We start from the raw sequence: 21,471 nt of genomic DNA on the forward strand, positions 1-21,471 counted from the left end.
AGACTATTGCTTGACATAGTGTAAGCCGCCCTGAGTCTTCAGAGAAGGGCAGGATATAAATGCAAATAAAAATAAAAAAATAAAAAAATAAAACTAACATGCTTCAAACAATTGAGTCTTGATATTCTTTTATGATGAATTCTTGATAAAGGGCATTTATCACCTATATTTGATACTGAAAGATTTTATGATAACAGCACTAGACAGTAGTTGGCAAATATAATACAGAAACTTCATGTCAATTTTCAAATGAATTATAGAATCCTATTTGAAAATTGACATAAAGCAGCATTAAGTTTACTGTAACTGACAACAAACACATGCAATACAAGTACTGTTTGGTGGTAAGATAAGGTAAGATAAGGTAAGATAAAAAAGTTAACATTAGGCAATAAAGTTGTTAAATTTAATAATCTTTTAGATTAAAGTAGCATTCTGCATTGGCAGTATCCAATACTCGGTAACTAACAAATGACAGTATTTGAGCACATATATGCTTATTAAAAATTTTAAACCATTCAATGGTAAAAACTCTCTAGGTGGTTTGCAATAAATTATTTGTAATAAACAAGATTTGCCATAGCAATAAATATTTCATATTATTGGGATGGCTAACTCTCACTGCAGATTACCAGTTGTTTGCCTTTATTTAAAAATAAAAATGAAATCAATAAGCTAGAAATAAGCTAGAAACCAAGAAGTTCTAGTCCTGCTTTATGCATGAAAGCCAACTGGGTGACTTTGGGTCAGCCCAAACCACTTGAAAGGGTGATTATTGTGAGGAAAATAGGAGGAGAAAGGAGTGTTAGTATGTTTGCTGCCTTGAGTGACTTATATAAATAATAAATGTGGAATAAAAAAACCTTTGTATAACGCATATAAGTGCATATTCAGATGTATATTGTTGTGAATACATGTGTAGAGATAAATAATAATAATGTTGATAGCATAAATTCATTTGGCCAGGACAAGAGAAATTTCTTGCCTGCCAAATAATGTTGAAATATAATTCCCACTATATCTGACCATTTTCTACGCTGGCAGGAATTATTAGTAACTTCAATCCAACCATATTGAAAAAAATCTGAGGTTTCAACCCCAATTTTGATATTCAAATGCAAACCAATTGACGCATTTGGAAAGGACAGTATAGAAATGGAATATAATTATTTCATCAAGTAGGCAAGTTTCAGTGTTCAGTCCTAAACTTCATAAGTTGAACTCTGAGATCAAATGTTGCCATCAAAATCCAATTTCCAGGGCGATCTAATTTTAAAATTTTACTCTGCTTCAGTATCTTAGGGGCAAAAAAATATTTTAATGAAGATGAGTCACCCAGACATAAGATTAAAAAAAAAAATAAGGAAATGCAGGTGGATTTGATTTTGTAGAGTTTAATTTTATGATGCTTCAGGCAAATTCAGACACAAAACATTTTCCATGCAGTGCAGGTTGGCTTGGGCAGGGAATTGCCTGGGTTCTCTTATATTCTTTATACCACTGTTTAACAGAAGGAGCAATGGAGAAGGACAGCAATATTAGCACCATCTGTAGGTGGTTTGAGAAATCGTTGCTCCCATTCACCAACATGAGATGGCAGGTCTCCAAATGGGCTTTTGCCTCCTGGACAAAATGAAAACTCTTACTCATTGTTTTCTTTCAGACAAAATCAAATCTCTTTATGGCCACAGCCTTTAAGGCAAAGTCAAATAACTCTTCTAGCCAGAAACAACATCAGAACATCATCATCGGAGGATTAGAGAAATGATTCCAGTAACACAAATTCAATAGCCTTCTCGCTTTTTGTTCTATTTGGGGGAATATATCCTTGAAGCTAATGGTGCGATGCTGCATGTCTTTGTTCAGCCCCAAAAGAGCAGGATTCCCAGCAACACTCCCTTCTTCACGAAACCTGCTACTTCAGGTTGCAAATCTGCATTGCATATAACTCAAATCAACAGCAAAAAGAGGCTGCTTTTCCCTTATTCCCAACTCTTTGACGGACAATTCACATTATCACTGCTACGCAGATGGGGATACTAAGTAGCATTTACAGATGGCATAGAAAGGATGACTGCTAAGTCATTAGTATAACATGTACCTGTGGCGCTCATACCTATCAAAAACACCTTAATACCAATTCTATCTAATCTCTCACTTATTTTTCATTCACACATACTGATAAAAGTATATCCAAAGAGCATGTCTAGCTGTAATGTCGTATACCTTTTTCCTATATATTTACTTAAGCTCTAAGAAAATCATGATTAGGCCCTGTTTGAAGTTGCCCCACCTGCTAAAGGAAGAAAACAAATTATTCACGAGAAGATTTTTCTTAGCAGTAACAGCTGCCCTCCCCCTCATTAAGGTATACACCTTCCCCAGTGAAGTTCACCTACTTTGTTGTGGGCCACAACAAAAGATGGTTTCACTCTTCATTCCATTAGGCCTTTTAATTATCTTCAATTTATGTTTTGCTTTAAGTATAATGAAATATGTTTAAATGTGATACTAATTATTTTTTAGCCACTGCTGATTTATGTTATGGCTAGGTTTTCATTTATTGTATGTGTTCTTAATTTGATCTATACAGGTTTTATTTGAGGTTTGGGTTTGTTGTTTTCTAAGCAATTTAGCTATAAGGCAAGTTAATAAATAGGTAAACTAATACCTAAGTATATATGTTTCTGGGTAAACAGAAAGCAGTTCTGTTATCTGAGTAAAAAGCCATTCACACTACAGCCCTAAGTAACATCTGTGTTACTTAGGCCATTGGTCACACCATTGGTTAACCTTTGCTTGGGACTAAAATGGAGGTACTGTGTTCCTTGTGTTCGTTCAACATCATCAATCATAATATGCATCTTCAACACCTATGAAGTTAGGCGTTGACACTGTCCACTTCTTTATTAGTGGGAAATTTCAACCAGTAATTATAGAAGAAGAAAGATCCACTCTTCACATGTGTTGCATTGGAAGATTCGAGCAATTACTTTACTAATTAAATAATCAGTGCTATAAATGAAATGTCACAAAGCAGAAGCCCTCTTCTCTTTCAGTAAGAAATTAAGGGGCCCAGATGCAAGCACAGAACACTGCTGTTTGCATACATTTATTTTCATTTTGTCTCCCTGTTAGACGATACGAATTAAAAGAATTTTGAAAAGTAGGAATGTGCCAAATTGTTGCAGCTGAACCATGGGAAACTCAAAACATTTCATCTGAAGTGTGAAATACCCCATTTCCGAAGTACAAAACCTGTTCCAAAGCAAAAGAAGCTGCTTGGAGCATTTTTCACACTCAAAAACAGCTATTTCACATCTGAAACGTGGGGTGTTTCACATTCAGTTCTCTTGCCTTTATTATTTAATACTGACATGAACCCACTGGGAAAGTTCATTCGTTGTTCAGGATGTAATATCGAGAATATGCTGATGATACTCAGTTTCACATTGCCACCTCGGGAGGCTATGAAGACAAATCAGGTTGAAGCTGAACCCATGCAAAATAGAATTGCTATTTATAAAACAATGTTCTTGCTCAGTTGTGATGTCATCTCTCAAGCATTTTTGCTGAGATGGTAAGTTGATACCTTGGATGTCCTTTTGGAGACACAGTAGGCAAATAGAAGTTATGGCCAGAGGGCCTCTTGCCCAGCTTTCAGCCAGTGCACAGTTGCAGTCCCTTTGGGATACAAGGAACTTGCAATAACAATTTATGTTGTACTACTGCAAAGCACTATCCATGGGGCTGCCTTTGGAGACCATTCAAAAGCTGCAATTGTTACAAAATGTGATGGGCCATTTGTTGGACTGGGCGCTTCATCACAAAGACATTATATCTGTGCACAAGATTCCCAATAGATATGCATATGCAGTTCCCAGAAGGGCAGTGGTGGGATTCAAGTAATTTAAAAAACCGGTTCTCTGCCCTAATGATTTCTTCCAACAACCAGTTTGACAAACTGCTCAGAAAGTTAACAACCAGTTCTCCCGAAGTGGTGCGAACTGGCTGAATCCCACCACTGCAGAAGGGCCTTTGCACTGTCTCATCTTGTGTACCAATTTTGGCTTTTCTGGAATAACAAGCAGGCTTTATGCACAGTCACTTAAACACTTGGGTTACTAAATTTTACTGTTCATGGCACAGCCTCTGAGGTCCACTAAGAAACTTAGTTGGTCAAGCATTTTTGTTTTTACTTTATTACAGTTGATTTTATGCCACTTCAATCAAAAAGTGAATGCATCAACTGAGTGTATAACTCAGTGTAATACTGGTTAGCAGCCTGCAATTCAAGGTGCTGGTTATTATGTTTAAGACCCTACATCAGAGATTGCCTGGCTTATTACTCATCCCTAACTGTTGACAGTTCCCACTCAGGGAAAGAAGGCTGGTTGAGAACCCCTTTGCCCAAAAAAAAAAAACCCTCAGAAACCCATTCAGTAACCTTCTTGTAGGAACAAAACAGAAGAAAACAGACAACAAATTATGTGAAGAAAGAAGGATTTATTGTATTTGAGTAGCAAGATGCTTCAAAGGGATACTTCTTTGTCAGAGGACTGGGGGGAAAAATGAAATAACCTGCTAACATACTTACAATATATTCAACAAGTTTCAGCTGTGAACTCATTATACAATCTGAAATAAGAAGAACTACACACAAGAAATCCACATGTACAAAAATACAAAACAGGACTATGTAAGAAGGCAAGCTTATTATTTATCTTACTGATCTGGGTAAATGCCATCCATTTTATTTACATGGTCTTTTTTATGTATTCCAGTGAAACCTGAAACCTGTTGAATATCCGGTTATTTATTTTTCCAGTCCTCTCATGGTGAAATATCCCCACAAAGCAATTTCATCTTTTTGATGCTTTCCATTCAGTATCAACTGCCTGGATACGTTCCTGCAGTTTTCTGGGCAAAATGTTGATGGGAGCTACCTTTTTCCTAGACCTGAGACAGAGCCAAGGTCACCCACCTGTGGGTGCCTAAGACAGGACTAGAACTCATAATCTACCGACTTCTAGCTTGGTGCTTTATCCACTATACTAAACTGCCTCAAAACATATGGGATTCAGATCCCTTTCATGCCAATTCCCTTCTTTTATCCCCTCTTAGCCTATCCCTTCCTTAGTTTGCTCCTGAAAAGATATGAAAACATAGCTGTTCAGGAAAGTATTTAGGGACAAATGAATATTACTGTACCTCACATGTGGCACATCTGTTTGGCTGTTGTCAATGATCATAAGCTTTTGTTTGTTTTAATTCTATGTTATATTCGTTGCATAAGCTGCTTAGAGCCTGTCAGAACTAAGTGGTGTAGAAATCCAACTAAATAAACAATGGCCTTCCAAAAAAGCATGAAAAACCGAATTGCTTCTGAGGGCCTTAGTGGTTGATGTTTGTCTTTTTGGTGTTTTTAGGGTGATCTTGGGATAATATTTTGTACTTACTGCGGGATTAGCCTAGTGATGACAATTGATTATGTGCTGCATGTGGGTACATGCCAACATATACTTACAGAGAACCTTTATTGATTGGTCAACATAATCCACAGAAAAAGCAAGCTGCTCCCTGTTCATTCCTTAGCTTTCCCTGATATATAATGGCATATTTGTGTGTCATTTCATTCAACATTTGTTATTTGAATGTCGTACATGAAATGCACATAAACTGTAGTACTAAAGGAGATAAAGCTTGTCAGCCCCAATATTAAAGAGCAAAAACTGCTAAATTAGTTTCTCTGTATAAATAAAAAGCAAGCAGTTCTCCAAGCTCCCATAGAAGAGAAACCTAGAATTAAGACAGTTCCTATTTATAGCACCATGATTAGAAACTCGCCACTTCAAAGTTTTTATTCCCTTTATCCATTTATAAGGCCATAACGCAGTTGGACTAGAACTAAATAGCCCAGTGTCCCACAGATCTCACCAGAACTTAATGTGCCATTCAGATACAGTTAAATTAGTAATAGACAGCAGTCTGTGCTCCACAGGACTTTTTCTGCTTCAGAAAACACTCTTTAGTCCCCTCTTCCCCTCTCTTCATGGTTTAGGCAGTAGAGAACCAAAGGGGAAAAGAGCCAGCCTGTATATAGCAGAAAGCTCTTACCATTCCCAGCCTATTGTTTCTTGCTGTATATCAGGGGTGTCCAAACTTGGTCCCTTTAAGACTTTTGGACTTCAACTCCCAGAGTCCCTCAGCCAGCAAAGCTGGCTGAGGGACTCTGGGAGTTGAAGTCCAAAAGTCTTAAAGGGACCAAGTTTGGACACCCCTGCTGTATATCCTGAGGGGTAAAGTTGTTCGGAACAGGCTTTATCATGAGGAATACCAGAACAATTCTGCAAAGCTGAGCTAAGAGGCTGAGCAGCAATGAGATGCATGTGATTTCCCTTTAAGTTCTTGCAGAACATGCTGCAGTTAGGATTATGTGAGTATTTCTACAATCAGCATTTCTCCGGTAATGTAGATGTGATTGTCTATGCTGTCTCGAGATGTCCGGCACTTCTATTTGAGGCAATATAAGTATAACTTGAAAGATGGAAGTTAAGAGCTAGTTTGTCTTACAGAGACTTCTGTAGAACCAGTGACATGGTTGTAAAGTTCTCCATAGTGTCCTCTAAAGCAGGTATCTCCAGCCTTGGCAACTTTAAGACTTGTGGATGAGCTGGCTGAGGATGAGCTGGCTGAGGAACTCTCAGAGTTGAAGTCCACAAGTCTTAAAGTTGCCAAGGTTGGAACCCCTGCTCTAAAGGAAAAGGTTGGTGAAGACGATAGAAACTGAAAAAAATTGACCTGTTTGATTATAGAAAAGACAATATCTATGTATATTGCTGACTGGAAACCCCTTATGGACTTTATCTGTAAAACAAAAAAAATGAATTTATGATCTATGGTTTTGATGATTAGATAGGTAGATTATAGACAGAAGAGAGTCATGATATAACTTTAGGAAAAGGATCAGAAGCCACTTCTTTATATCTTTATATATCTTTATATCTTTTTTCTTTTCTGTTTTTCTTCTACCTTTTTTCTTTTTGCAATTAAACTTTCTCTTTTATTTCTTTCTTTTTCTTCCTATTCTGTTCTAGTTTGTATTAATTCTGAATCATTCCAAAATCATTTTGAATCATTTTGAAAGCATCCAATTAATTGCAAACAAGAGTCCAGATCATTCTCAGATGAACTGTAAAGAACAAAAATTTAAGTTGATATTTCAACTTTAAAGTTGATAAAATGGATTTTTATTGCCAGTTTATGAAAAAGAGATTGGGCAACTACTCTAGGAAGGTATAAATGTTCTGCTAGAACAGCAGGTTGGACTAGAAAATCTCCAAGGCACCTTTCAACCCTTTTATGTTCTATAAATGTGTGTTGTATTAATTTTTACTCTTGTTTTTAAACTTTTAGAAAAATAAAGAGGGAGAGAAGGAATGTTGGTGAGTCACTGCTGATGCCGCTTTTCAGAATGGTAATCCTTTTTAAGCATCCTGTATCAAGAGTCAGCAAAATGCTTTCCTCTTCTTGACAAATCCCTGCCATTTTCTGCTGACCACAGAATTTCAAGTCTTCGACAAGTTAAAGTACCTCCCTCAGGGACAAGCCCATTACATTTTATGAGCTGTATTATAGAGAAAAAATTGTAAATCATTTAAATCTGATAGCGTTTGTATACATCTCACATACCAACCTAATGAAAGAAGAAGAAAGACTTCATTGTTTCTTTTTCCACTGTCTCCAACCTTCCAGATGCATGAGATTATATGCGATCATATTAAAAGCAGCTGCGTCCTCTTCGCTGACGATGTAAAATTATTCAACACCACTGACGATGCCATTACCCTACAAAGCTACCTTGACCATGTATCCGAATGGTCGCAGAATTGTCAACTCCAAATCTCAACTAATAAATGCTCTGTCCTACACATTGGCAATAAAAATCAGAACACCAAATACAAGTTGGACGGAAACAACCTCGTAGACAACTCCCACTCTTTCAAGGACCTAGGAGTACTTATTTCAAATGATCTAAGCCCCAGAGCCCACTGTAACAACATTGCCAAAAAGGCATTAAGAGTTGTTAGCCTAATTTTGTGAAGCTTCTTCTCCGGTAATATTGTATTGCTACCTAGGGCATACGAAACCTTTGCCAGCCCAATTCTTGAATACAGCTCATCTGCCTTGAATCCACATTGTATATCGGACATTAATACGATTGAGCAGGTTCAAAGGTACTTCACATGAAGAGTACTCCACTCCTCTACTCACAATCCTCTACTCCCTATGCCACCAGTCTTGAAATTTTGGGCTTTGACAATCTGGAACTGCGGTACATACCTGCGGTATGATCCAAGCACAGTACACAAAATTATCCGCTACAACATCTTACCTGTCAATGACTTCTTCAGCTTCAACCACAATAATACGCGGGCAAACAATCAATACAAACTCAAGGTAAACCACTCCAAACTCAATTGCAGAAAATATGACATCAGCAACAGAGTGGTCAACACCTGGAATGCTCTACCTGAGTCTGTTGTTACAACCTCTAACCCTCACAGCTTCAACCTTAAACTGTCTACCATGGACCTCACCCCATTCCTAAGAGGTCCTAAGGCAGTGGTTCTCAACCTTTATAGTGCTGCGACCCCTTTAATACAATTCCCCACGATGTGGCGACCCCCAACCGTAAAATTATTTTCGTTTTGAATTTATCGCGCCTGAAGCCATATTGGCTAGCGATCTGAACTGCTTGCGATTGCCTTGAGGACGGAGGCATTAAAGCGGAGACTCCTCCCCTATTAAGTTTATCGCGCTTGAAGCCAGATTAGGCTAGCGATTGGGAGTGATTGCAGCTGGCTTGAGAGGGAGACATCAGAGCAAAGATTTCTCTCTTTTTTAATTGATCACGCCTGAAGCTGAATTTGGCTAGCGATTTGAAGAGCCTGCAGCTGGCTTGTGAAGTCAACCATTGGAGTGTGATTATTCAACTCGCAAGTATACTTCCCATATTTCTGATGGTCTTAGGCGACCCCTGGCAAATCGTCATTTGACTCCCAATGGGGTCCCGACCCACAGGTTGAGAACCGCTGTCCTAAGGGGATGTGCATAAGCGCACCAGCGTGCCTACTGTCCCTGTCCTAGTGTCCTCATTTATTTGTATTAATTTCTTTCGTTCATATCTATGTTTATATTTATACCTGCTATTTTCTACATGTTTGACAAACTAATAAATACAAATACAAACTTCAATTATGCCTGGCCAGTGGCAAGCTGGCTAGCATAATACAGATTGGTGGCATTCACCGAAGAGGTTCATAAAAATCAAGATGGCAGTCATAGCAGCATCATTGAGTCCTGGTGGCACAGTGGTTAAAGTACAATATTGCAGGCAAACTCTGCCAACAGCCTGAAGTTCAATCCTGATGTGGCTCACGACTCAGATCAGTAAAATGAGGAGCCAGATTGCTAGGGGCAATATGCAAAAAATGTTTACATTGTGAACTGCCCAGAGAGTGCTTTAAAGTGCTATGGGGTGGTATATAAGCCTAAATGCTGTTGCTATTGCTGTTAAAGCCCCACATCTTATATTTGTAAATCAATTCTAAGTGCCCTTTTTGACATCAAGCAGTTAATCTCTGGGCATTAATCACTTCAAGATGCATTGCTTAGGAATCTGCTGTTTCCATCAACTTAAAGGAAATAACATTTTCTTTAGCATGCACTAAAATAATTGGAGCCATGACCAACTGCGGAAAAGATTTCAGGATTTTAAAGAGTGATATGGGTTCCTCAAATCTCAATATAACTTAAAGATTTGGGTGTTAACCTTAATACCTCCCTCTCTCCCAATTATTTAACATTTTTAAATGATTAAAAACTGGAGCTTATCATCACTAGTTTTGGGATCTCAAAAATCTGTCAAGTTACCTGAGACCTCCAAATTGTGCTTTCTGCATCCCTGGCTGAGCGATAGGGTTGTTGGTTTTTTTAGTCTTTATTTATTCAATAACCCACAATTGTATGTAATTGTACATGGTTTTGACTATAAACAATAATGATGCAAGACTTATGAATGCCTGGATTCAAAGATGTGTGATCCAGTAGTGGGTTTCAAAAAAATTTATTATTGGTTCTCTGGATGTGGCTTGGTGGGTGTGGCCTGGCTTGGTTGGCATGGCAGGGGAAGGATACTGTAAAATCTCCATTCCCTACTCCAGGGGAAGGTTACTGCAAAATCCCCATTTCCTCCCAATCAGATGGGACTTGGAAGGCAGAGAATAGATTGGGGCAGGGCCAGTCAGAATTTTTACTACGAGTTCTCCGAACTACTCAAAATTTCCACTACCAGTTCTCCAGAACTGGTCAGAACCTGCTGAAACCCACCTCTGGTGTGATCCCTTCATTCATTGATCTCCTTCAGCTTTGAGACAACTTGAATAAAACTGAGTTTCAGTGGTACACAAAGCATGATTGCTTGTAGAAATTGTAGACACAACATCTGTAACGCCTCCTCAATGCCCATAGACATCCCAATACATTTCTAGAAACAATACAAGAGTTGATATGTCATAGGTTTGCCAGGTTTTGTGAAATTTCAGGGTTCTCATGGAAATTCATATGGGTTTTTAATGTTCCTATCCAAGATCTCTTCAGATTTCAAGGAGACATGGCTGCAATTCCTAAAATCTGAAAATTTAATGAGATTTTAAATAATGCTTTTTTAAAATATTATATCCTGGAGAAGGCACCAGAGTTACTGCACAAGGTTATCTGATGATACCCAGAACTTTAAAACTTCAAGGTGGAAATATTGCAATAAATATTCGGAGACATGAGATGAGAACACAACACTACTACTCTTGTGTTATTGCTATATTAGTATCTTTATCAGTCTTTGTCACAACCTGCTGTGGAAAGGAGGACTTTTTTTACCTGATACATCATGGATGAGAAGAATGCATTAAGAGACTGCTGAGATATCGTGTGGGAAGCTGAATGGCTGAATCACCTAGTATTGATCTTCTTTTATGGACTAAGATTTTGTTTGTCAAACATCTACAGAGCAGGCTTACAAATCTACAGCTGAAACTTTTACTGGCAGGAAGATGCAAGAATGGGAGATGCTCCAACTGTTGATTTTTTTTTCCCAATCACAGGTAGCTATTGAAGTCTCAGAGCTTCTGTCTATTAACAGATGGTAGTTCTATATTTCAGCAGATATATATTTAGGATACTCAGTGAAGCAGAGCCCATTCTTATAACTTTACCAAGCTGTGAGTTTATTATACCACCCAGCCATCACTGTGGCAATGTAAAGTCTGTCTTGATTTGTGTTGTATATTGTCACAGAGACGGCTGGATGACACTATCAATCCCTAGTGGAGAAATGCTCTTAAAACATGATACAACTAAGACAGTTTGAAATGCCTCAAAACAAGCTTTGCTCTTCCCACAAAACAAACTATATGAATTAAACAACAAAGACTGAAGTGCCATCTACTGGACCTGTAAGCATTCACACTAAATTGGAACTCTTCTCAGATTTCTTTTATCATGCTACATCATTGGTTGGATGGAAAAGTGGAGTATAATGGGAATGTATAAAGCATGCCTTGTTAGCAACTTTTCTGCAGCCTCCACAATCGCACCATTCTGGATGAGACCTAATTTGTGGCCTTATTTTTTTTTCTTTTTGGGATGGGTAGGATATTTTCTTATTTTAGTGTTTGCTGAGGACTAAGAGAATAGGGTTTCTTAAGGTTTGCAGTTTAAGGTACCCATTTTACTCCTCAAACCCTCACAACCATGAGTTATGGAGTTCCACCCTTGCTATGCCATTATATGTATATTGTCCTGAAACTAATAGAAGTTGCGCATTCCCACAGTAGATTAAAAAAATATACTGAAAGGAAAGGAAAGGAAAGGAAAGGAAAGGAAAGGAAAGGAAAGGAAAGGAAAGGAAAGGAAAGGAAAGAAAAAGGGAGGGAGCGAGGGAGGGAGGGAGGCAGGGAAGGAAGGAAGGAAGGAAGGAAGGAAGGAAGGAAGGAAGGAAGGAAGGAAGGAAGGAAGGAAGGAAGGAAGGAAGGAAGGAAGGAAGGAAAAAAGAAAATCAAATATAGGTTGATAAAGAGATAAAGAATGTCTAGTTCTATACCACCTCAAAAAGGATTTTTAACTATAGAATAGAATAGAATAGAATAGAATAGAATAGAATAGAATAGAATAGAATAGAATAGAATAGAATAGAATTTTTATTGGGCAAATGTGATTGGACACACAAGGAATTTGTCTTGGTGCATATGCTCTTAGTGTACATAAAAGAAAAGATATAAGTTCCCAGTTACGGGTTCCTAAGTTAGGAAAGTAGCTAATTTAAGCATCACCATAAATATTTATCTATTGGTCAAAGGAATAAATGAAAGAGGAGAGAAATACACACACACACACACACACACACACACAAATACAAACACACATGTAACCATGACCTGATCATGTCTTCAGGATACCCATGCTTCCTAAAGGGGGTGTCTGATACATTTTATGCTTTTCTTATATTTCTTACTGAGGCAGAGTAGCTGATTCTTATAAACTTAACATTCTATCAAGTTCAAAGAGGTAGAATTTACACACTCACTGGTTTCTACATTCATGCCTCCCTAAGAAAGACTAATTATTTTGATAGCAGATTTTATTTGGGGGGGGGGTAGTAATGCCCCTGAATCCTATTTGAGGCTCTTAGCATTCATATACGATGACAGCAAAATGATTTTTCCAAATACAAAAATGAAAGTAGAAGTTAAAGCTACTTGGAGACACACTCATTTCCATGTAGACTTTTGTAGGACAGCAATTCATCATGACATATGCTCATTGCATCAGAAGACAGGAAACAAGTATGTATAGCTGGGCTTTGCATTGTGACATGACCACACATATATGACCATGTTTCCATCATTGTGCCTTATTGTGGATGTCTATGCATTGCTACCTTTTCATTTCCTCAAAATAGTTAGCTGGAGATTATTATTATTTTTTTAACAATGGAAAATGGGAATGGTTAGATTGTCCTAAACTCCAGGGGGAAAAAATGTCATAAAAATTAGACATTGTACCTTTCGATAATATTATTTCTGTTTCAGTGGTGGTCAATGGATTGTGTTTCAGCCCCTGATCTTGGAATACTTGACCACTGATATTACAAGTTTCTGAGACAAATTCTAGAATAATTCTATGTCTCTCTGCAGTACCCTGCAAACTGCTGGTCTTTTGCAAATAGTTCCAATGATGAATTCAGCCTAGACTGCAATTAAAAGAGCTTAGGCAAGATTTATAGCAGGATTATATCTGCAGGGTATTGTCAATGTCTAACATTTGGACACTATGTGGTCCTTAAAAATAAGCAATTACAAGAAGCTTGATGTGCTGTATAAACATATAAACACAGAAGCTTTTGCACAAAGTTGGAAAATATACCTCTTCTGATTAATATAGCAGATGGAGAGAGAGGAGCAAACTACACGCACAAATATCTATCAACAAAGCCTTTTAAAGAACCAATCCCATTTGTCAATGAATCTCTGGAAGCTGAAAAGCAATTCTGCAGATTCTCCCAAAGTCTATATCCATGGCTGAATTGCCGTCTTTTGTATCAACCCGATTCTGATGCTTTAAGTGGCAACCTGACCTACAGAAATTTAGTAGACTAAGCTGTTTCTGGCAAAGAAATACTGTATGAAATTAATTTTACCTGGTAATATGCATGTCCTTAGGCAGCTCTTAAAGACTTAAGAATAAAGATAATAAAAATAGGATAACAATTCTGTCTTAAGCAGGCTAAATGTTTTTATAATAAATTTATTCATGTTTACATATTCAAAGATTAAAAGATTAGTTTAAAGATGAATGCAAACTAATAAAAATATGAAAAAGAAAAAAAATGCAGAGAAAAATAAAAAATAAAAGGAATAATAAAGAAAAAAGATATATAAAGAAATGATTTCTCACTTCATCAAGACAAATATAATTTCAATAATGTATCACTTTCTCTGATACTACAATAAAAAATCCTTTCCTACCATCTTTTATCTATAAACAAATTTTAAAACCTTATCATTCAGTCGTAGTCAGCAAATGTCCATTAAAAGTTAACAGGAATATCATATATATTTTAACCTTAATCAAATAAACCAGTTTTATATTTCTTTACTTTTAAGACAATAGCTTATTCCTTTCTCTAAAAATACAACAAAAGATCGCTTCTTCTCATCTCTTATCTCTTATCTATGAACAAAACTTTAAAGCCTATCATCCAATCCTGATCAAGAAAAATCCACTAAGAGCTAAGAGAAACCACAATGCATAGATTTTAACCTTGATCAAATAAGTGGATTGAAGATAGCGCCATAGAGAATAGAATCAACTATTTCAATAGATCCATCAAAAAAATCAGCTCCTTGGAATTCCTCTGCAGAACAAAGAGAAGACCCAAGATTGCCCACTCAATGATTTTGGAAAGTTATAAAGTTATAAATGGATTAAGAGTCCATATGGATTTGTAATAAGATTTTGAAATTAATTAATTCAAGAACCCTTCCTGTGGGTTGTTTAAATTCTATTAAAAAAATATGAAGATATTGAAACTAAGTGTAACTACTGTTCCTGTGGGAAAATGTTTTTGATTAGGGGGAAAATGATAATAGGGAACTTTGAAAGTTGGACACTAGAGGGAACCAAAAAGAATTAAAGATTATAATTAATATTTAACTAATATAGAATGGAGCAAAGTATTCTAACTTTGGAAGAATTCAAGGATATTTGGGGACAATGCACTCAGAAATTACTTTTAAGATTATCTGTCATTGTTTAAAATGGATTTAAAAGCTATGATAGAAGAGAACAAGATTGATATCGAGATGGTTTTGAATATGGAATTATAAATGACACCTTACAAGAATCAAATGGAAAACGTTGTACACTAGAAGAGAATATATATAGCTCAGGATTGAAACTATGGAGTCCTTGATGTTCTCTGAACTTGGTTGTTTGCTTGCAGACATTTCATAACCCAATTAGGTAACATCTTCAGTACTAGGAAGTATGGGGTTTGCTCCTTATTTATATGCAGTAGCTTACTCTGCCAGTGTTTGTGGGATTTAGTTTTCTGGCACACATGCCCCAAAATAACATGGTTGGCATTTTACATGTGTAGAGGAGGTCATAGGTAGAGCAGGTTTATTATGCTTTCAAAAGAACAACAAATGTAGATTTATAAAGAGCCTGCATAAGACCTGAAAAGCACCAGTCAGGTCTTATGGAATAAGATGCCTTTAAGAAATCCAAATGTTCAGTCTGTTCAGCTCAAGTCAAACTGGCTAAGGAGCAGTGCCCAGTAAGTAGAAGGGAAGGGGTATATTCATACCAACCTGAAGTAACCAATAGTATCTGGCCAGAACCATCTCATCAACTGCATAATCAGGATACACAACAGTGAAGAGAGAAACATTGTTGTAAATTTGGAACAACTGAAGATGATTTTAAATTGCCTCAGCCAGCAGTTGGGGATGAGATAAAGCCAAATAAAGTAGTTATTATGACCGTTTTAATATAATCACTTTTCTGTTCGCATAGCAATAAAATGTTTTAAAAGTCAGCATGTACCCATAAAGGAGAATTTTTAATAGACAGTGTCCAGCTGAATTATGACAGGAAACAGAATATATAACTAATTGTTAGACGATCTGTTGGTTATCACCATTTTAAATACCTTAAGACAGCAATTTGGTTGCATTTCAAGAAATATAGGAGTTCCAAAGATCCTTCTGAGCAACCCAATTTATAACAATAACTTCCTTGTCTCCTTTATACATTATCATTTTTATTCAATATATCTAATGGGAACCAATTATTCATTCAATTAATACTTTCAACACAGTGTCTGTAGATACATTATCCTGAAGCTTTGTAATGACATTCTGTGACTTCCAAGTCTGGCATTTCAAGATAATTCCATTAATCTATGTCAAGATGTTCTATTATCCATATACCCCATCTTTATAAGGATATAAATTTACATACCATTCTCCCTGGATTTCTGGATGAAGGCTTCTACTCCACTTTCACCATAGCTCCCTTCAGAAGCTAAAGTTGAAACATAATTCCACTTGAATGCTTTAACAATGTCTACCATAGCCTGGGCTTGGTAAGTATCAGAGGGGACAACACGGGAAAAGAAGTCATATCTACTGTTATCACTCAGGTCAGGGGCTGTAGAAGCATAGCTTATCTGAGGAATCTGTGAAAATAAAATGAGAAATCACAACGTTAAACAGTAGAACAAGACTTAGATATCCTTAAACTATGTCCTACTTTTCTAATGGATTAGAAACACTAAATAAATAGACAATGAAACTTATAACGTTTCAGAGCAAAGACAAATAGATTAACAACTGTATTGGATTTAAGGAGTTCCCTATATTCTACCAGATTTAAGTCATAATTTGTTGTCACAACATCTGACATCAATCACTCCCTTATACTGAGGAAGAAAATTAGACCAGGAAGGAGCAATCTAGTACCTTCTACGCATATTAGACTACAATGTTTAAGTTCACTCCAGCAGTCACCAACTGGTGGTCCGTGGACCACTGGTGGTCTGCGAGAAAATTTTGGTGATCCACAGAAAAATTATTTGCAATTTTTATATTGCACTAAATCAGGGGTCCTTAAACTATGGCCCCTGGGACAGTTACGTGCAATGAACGTTTGTGTTGCTGCAGAGTCTCCCTTTTCGGGGTCTTTTTGTGTGGGTCGGAGGGGGACAGAAATTCCAGCTTGGGGTCTGCTTCAGACTCCTGGCATGGGCTTTGGGCAAAGGCTGGAGGGAAGCGCTGCTGGTGGCGAAGAGCTGGAGGACCTTGTTCCAGTGGGACTGCATCATGGCCTGGAACTGGCTGACCATCTCAGCCCACTGAGCCTCCAGGTGCCAGTACCTGGCCTTGCACTCCTACAGCCTCCTTCTTGGTCAATCCAATTTAAACTGAGCCAGCTGTTTTGCCAACTGTTTCTCGTGGCTCCAACAACTGCTTCCTGTTGGGGCCCTAAGGAGCTTGGGGAGGGAGGAGTGGCTGGGAAGGGAGTGGTGCATAGACGCTGGCAAGGTGCCCCTCAACATGAGTGACATCTAGTTGGCCACGCCCACCCAGTCACATGACCACCTAGCCAAGCCCACCCAGCCGGTCATTAGGCAGATCATATTAGTGGTCCGTGGGATTTAAAATTATGAATTTAGTAGTCCCTGAGGTCCAAAAGGTTGGTGACCCTTGGTCCACTCCATTTCCATTTATCCAGTTAGCTGAAATAAATGAGAGCCAATATCCTAAGGATGAATTGGGCTTTTTTTTCTTCAGTTGAATTTCTTATTTTTAGGCTGCATACATCAGTTTTTTGTATGTTTGTAGGTAGAGAAGACTAAGCAATTTCTGGAGGTTCAATCAAAAGGGGTTCCATGGGCTGCATAAAATGAGAGGTTTGGAGTCTGCATGTAGCCTGGGTCTCCAGTTGCCTCTTTTATAAAACAGATAACTGGCAGATCACCAGTTCCATGCTTGCATGATGCCACCTTAGATATCCTTCTCTGTCCCTCATGTTATTATGGCTGTTAATAAGGATATGGGAAGGCTCCATTGATTATCACTCAGTAGCTGCAGCCTCTTCCAGATTCTGCACTTTTATAAATCATCTCTGATACCAATTACAATGGTTAGAAAGTTTGCTGACAGTGGTTAGAAAAGTTTTTAAAGCTCAGTAAAGAAAGCATCTTTTCCCATAGTAGCTTTATTACAGACTAGAAATCTACCTCAATTTATGATGGGAGTAACTAGACTATTGTTTTGCCGTCACAAAAATTCGAAACAGTGCCCTCCGAGTTTCAACTTTAGAAACTCTGATTTGTTGATCTCAGCAGTGAGAACAACTCAGCCAACTGTCTTGACTATTTTTTGCTTGTTTGTTTTTCTGTTGACACTTTTTTCCAAAAAGGCAGAAGGGAATAATGAAGTTTCTGCATATACAATCTCTACATCTATATTGACCTACATTAAAGGAAACTCAGACTAATACTATTAGCTTCCTTTTCGTTTCTAAAAGTATAAAAGTCAGATGAAACTATCTGACGTTTCATATTTCTTATTCAAGCTTTCGAACAAAAAAAAACAATCAAAATACAACTTTACTTTTTCAATCTGAGATCTTCTTAATTGCTACAGTTAAATGGTTTATACTTTAATTCTCATATTAAAAAACCTGCCAACCAGTAAATATTTATCACCATTATATCTTTTTTTTAATCAAATACTGTCTAGGAAAAACATTACATACTAAATAGTGTGTAATATTAATACAATAACATTTCCATAATTAAATATTATCAAATATGATATAGCAATGGGCATCCTTCAAAGAACTCTTTGCAAGCTATTGAGAAATCTCCCCCATACACACACACTTTTTTTTTTCTTAGAGATGGAGATTTTACATTCCTCACTACTAATGTTCTGTGGCAATACATATCAACATCTAAATTTAAGGTGTGTTCCAGGGCATTTACAATGCACAACTGAAAATGTGCCTACGATTGTGCCTGTAAGAATTGGAGTCATTCCATAAAATAGATCCTGGAATCTTTTGTGGAGATGTAGCAGTATGAAACATGGGGAGATAGAAAATATAACATGGGTTTTTCAAATATTTTTAAATATTAAGAATCACTGAATATCAATTCAGTACATCAGCTGTCAATACTGCGAAATACCAACAAAAAGTCAACTGTTGAAAACCAAATATAATTGAATGTCAGATATGCAGAAAGTCTAAAGAAATTTTCAACAGGGAACAAAACCTGAAGAATGTTTACCATCAAAATTCACAGGGAGAACTTTGAAAGAAAATGTTAGGAAAAAGCCCTGAGTTTGTATGAGTTTGTATGCCTAGAGACCATATAGTTAATTAATTATGAAGCATAATAAAATTTATAACCAACACTTCATTTCCACAGCAGTTATTCCACAGTATCTTATTATTGACAATATTTAGATTGATGTTCCAACCTAAATCTTTATATTTCTGAGTAGGTAATATCTTTTTTCATTGACTGAGATAGATCACCCCCATTTCATTTTACTCATGGAGAACCAAAGCTATTGTTTAAGCAATTAACTCCAAATCATCAAATGACTTTCAAATCCAGACTAAGAGCCATTGCAGGAAATCCTCAGCTTATGTCCATTTATTCAATGACCATTCAAAGTTACAAGTGCCCTGACTAAGGTGGACTTAAAACCAGCCCTTAGAATCTCAGCCATTGCAGCACCCCTGCAATAATATGAACAAAATCTGAGCATTTGATGCCCAGTTCACAATTATGACATTGCAATGAAATTTGGTCATGTGACTGAGATTTCCAACATTCCTACCGCTTTCCCATAAGAAAAATCAATAGGGAAGCCATCAGAAGACAGAAATCATGATCACATGAGGTCCTTACATAACAAAACATGTGGTCTTCACTTAATGATGGCAACCAGAACTGCCTTTACTAAACAGTATTATCATGTGATATTACACTTTATGACCATGTTGTTTAGAAATGACAACTTTAGTCCCAATTACCAAAACCTACCTGTATTATAATTATTCAATCATACCACTAAATATAATTAATTTAGATTAACTCAATTAGTAAAATCATATTAAGTTATGGTTTTTTATTTTTTTATTTGTCACAACAATATATATAGGCATCACACAAAAAGATTATACAGTATATAAACATATATATGAGGAAATATAAGGAAGTATAAGCATATATATATATAAGAAGAAAAAGAAAAACAATAGGACAGGAACGGTAGGCACGTTTGTGCTCTTATGCATGCCCCTTATGGTCCTCTTAGGAATCGAGTGAGGTCAACAGAGTCAGGTAATGTGTTCCAAGCACTGATGATTCTATTACAGAAGTCATATTTTCTGCAATCTAGATTAAAGCGGTTAACATTAAGTTTAAATCTATTGGTTGCTCTTGTATTATTGCAATTAAAGCTGAAGTAGTCTTTAACAGGAAGGACATTACAATAGATGATTCTATGAGTTAAACTTAGGACTTGTCGAAGGCGATGGAGTTCTAAATTTTCTAAGCCTAGGATTTCAAGTCTGGTGGGATAAGGTATTTTGTTGTTTTCAGAGGAGTGGAGAACTCTTCTTATAAAATATTTCCGGACACGTTCAATTGTATTGATGTCAGAAATGTGGTGTGGGTTCCAGACAGGCAAGATATATTCTAGAATTGGCCTAGCAAATGTTTTATATGTTCTGGTTAGTAGTGTAGTGTTTTTGGAATAGAAGCTACGCAAGATTAAGTTTACAACTCTTAGAGCCTTTTTTGCTATGTAGTTACAGTGGGGTTTGGCACTTAGATCATTTGATATGAAAACTCCAAGGTCTTTAACAGGGTGGGGGTCATCTGTAAGGTAATGTCCATCAAGCTTGTACTTAGTGTTTAGGTTCTTTTTTCCAATATGTAAGACTGAGCATTTGCTGGTTGAGATTTGGAGTTGCCAAGTTTTAGACCAAGCGGTTAGATGATCAAGGTCTTTTTGAATGGTAGATGTATTGTCGGTGGTGTTAAATAGTTTGACATCGTCAGCAAAGAGAACACAATTACTTGAGATATGGTCACGAAGATCATTTATGTATAGTATGAAGAGTGTTGGTCCAAGAACTCTGCCTTGAGGAACACCACTCTTGACAGGAACAGGATATGATAAAGCATTGCCAATTTTGACCACTTGTTGTCTGTTAGACAGAAAAGCAGATATCCATTTGTGAAGGGGTCCTGAAATGCCATAGGATTTTAGTTTTAGGAGAAGTTTATCATGTACTACTGAGTCAAAAGCTTTGCAGAAGTCTATGTAGATTGCATCTATTGTTTTGCCTTGATCAAGATTTGTAGTCCATATGTTTTTACAGTGGAGAAGTTTTAAGTTGCGTGATAATTTTTTTTCTGAAACCAAATTGTTTATAAGAGCGTAGGTTGTTTGTTTCTAAGTGGAGGGTAATGGATTGGTTGATGATTGATTCCATGACTTTGCAGGTGACGCAGCATAGAGAGATTGGTCTGTAATTAGACCAAAAGAGGTTGGCTGTGACCTCTCAATTCCTGGCAAATAGATGGGGAAGAAATGGAGGTAGTGACAGATTTTATTTTCCTGGGCCCCAAGATCACCACAGATGGGGACCACAGCCAAGAGATTAAAAGACACTTGCTCCTGGGGAGGAAAGCTATGGCAAACCTAGACTGCATACTAAAAAGCAGAGACATCACCTTGCCAACAAAAGTGTGTATAGTCAAGGCTATGGTTTTCCAAATTGCAACGTATGGATGTGAAAGCTGGAACATAAGGAAGG

The 21,471-nt window shown here is 37.0% G+C and overlaps 1 protein-coding gene across 1 annotated transcript in view; it reads right to left on the reverse strand.

Annotated features, from left to right (window-relative positions):
* The window catches only part of GRM4 (glutamate metabotropic receptor 4), a 327,398-nt gene that overhangs the window by 213,207 nt on the left and 92,720 nt on the right, over window positions 1-21,471 (reverse strand). Inside the window, exon 2 of the mRNA XM_058178153.1 lies at window positions 16,087-16,303. Within this exon, the coding sequence (XP_058034136.1) occupies window positions 16,087-16,303 (217 nt within the window). The remainder of the gene's footprint in view (window positions 1-16,086; window positions 16,304-21,471) is intronic.

This window comes from Ahaetulla prasina, chromosome 3, assembly GCF_028640845.1.
Source record: "Ahaetulla prasina isolate Xishuangbanna chromosome 3, ASM2864084v1, whole genome shotgun sequence".
Taxonomy (NCBI): domain Eukaryota; kingdom Metazoa; phylum Chordata; class Lepidosauria; order Squamata; family Colubridae; genus Ahaetulla; species Ahaetulla prasina.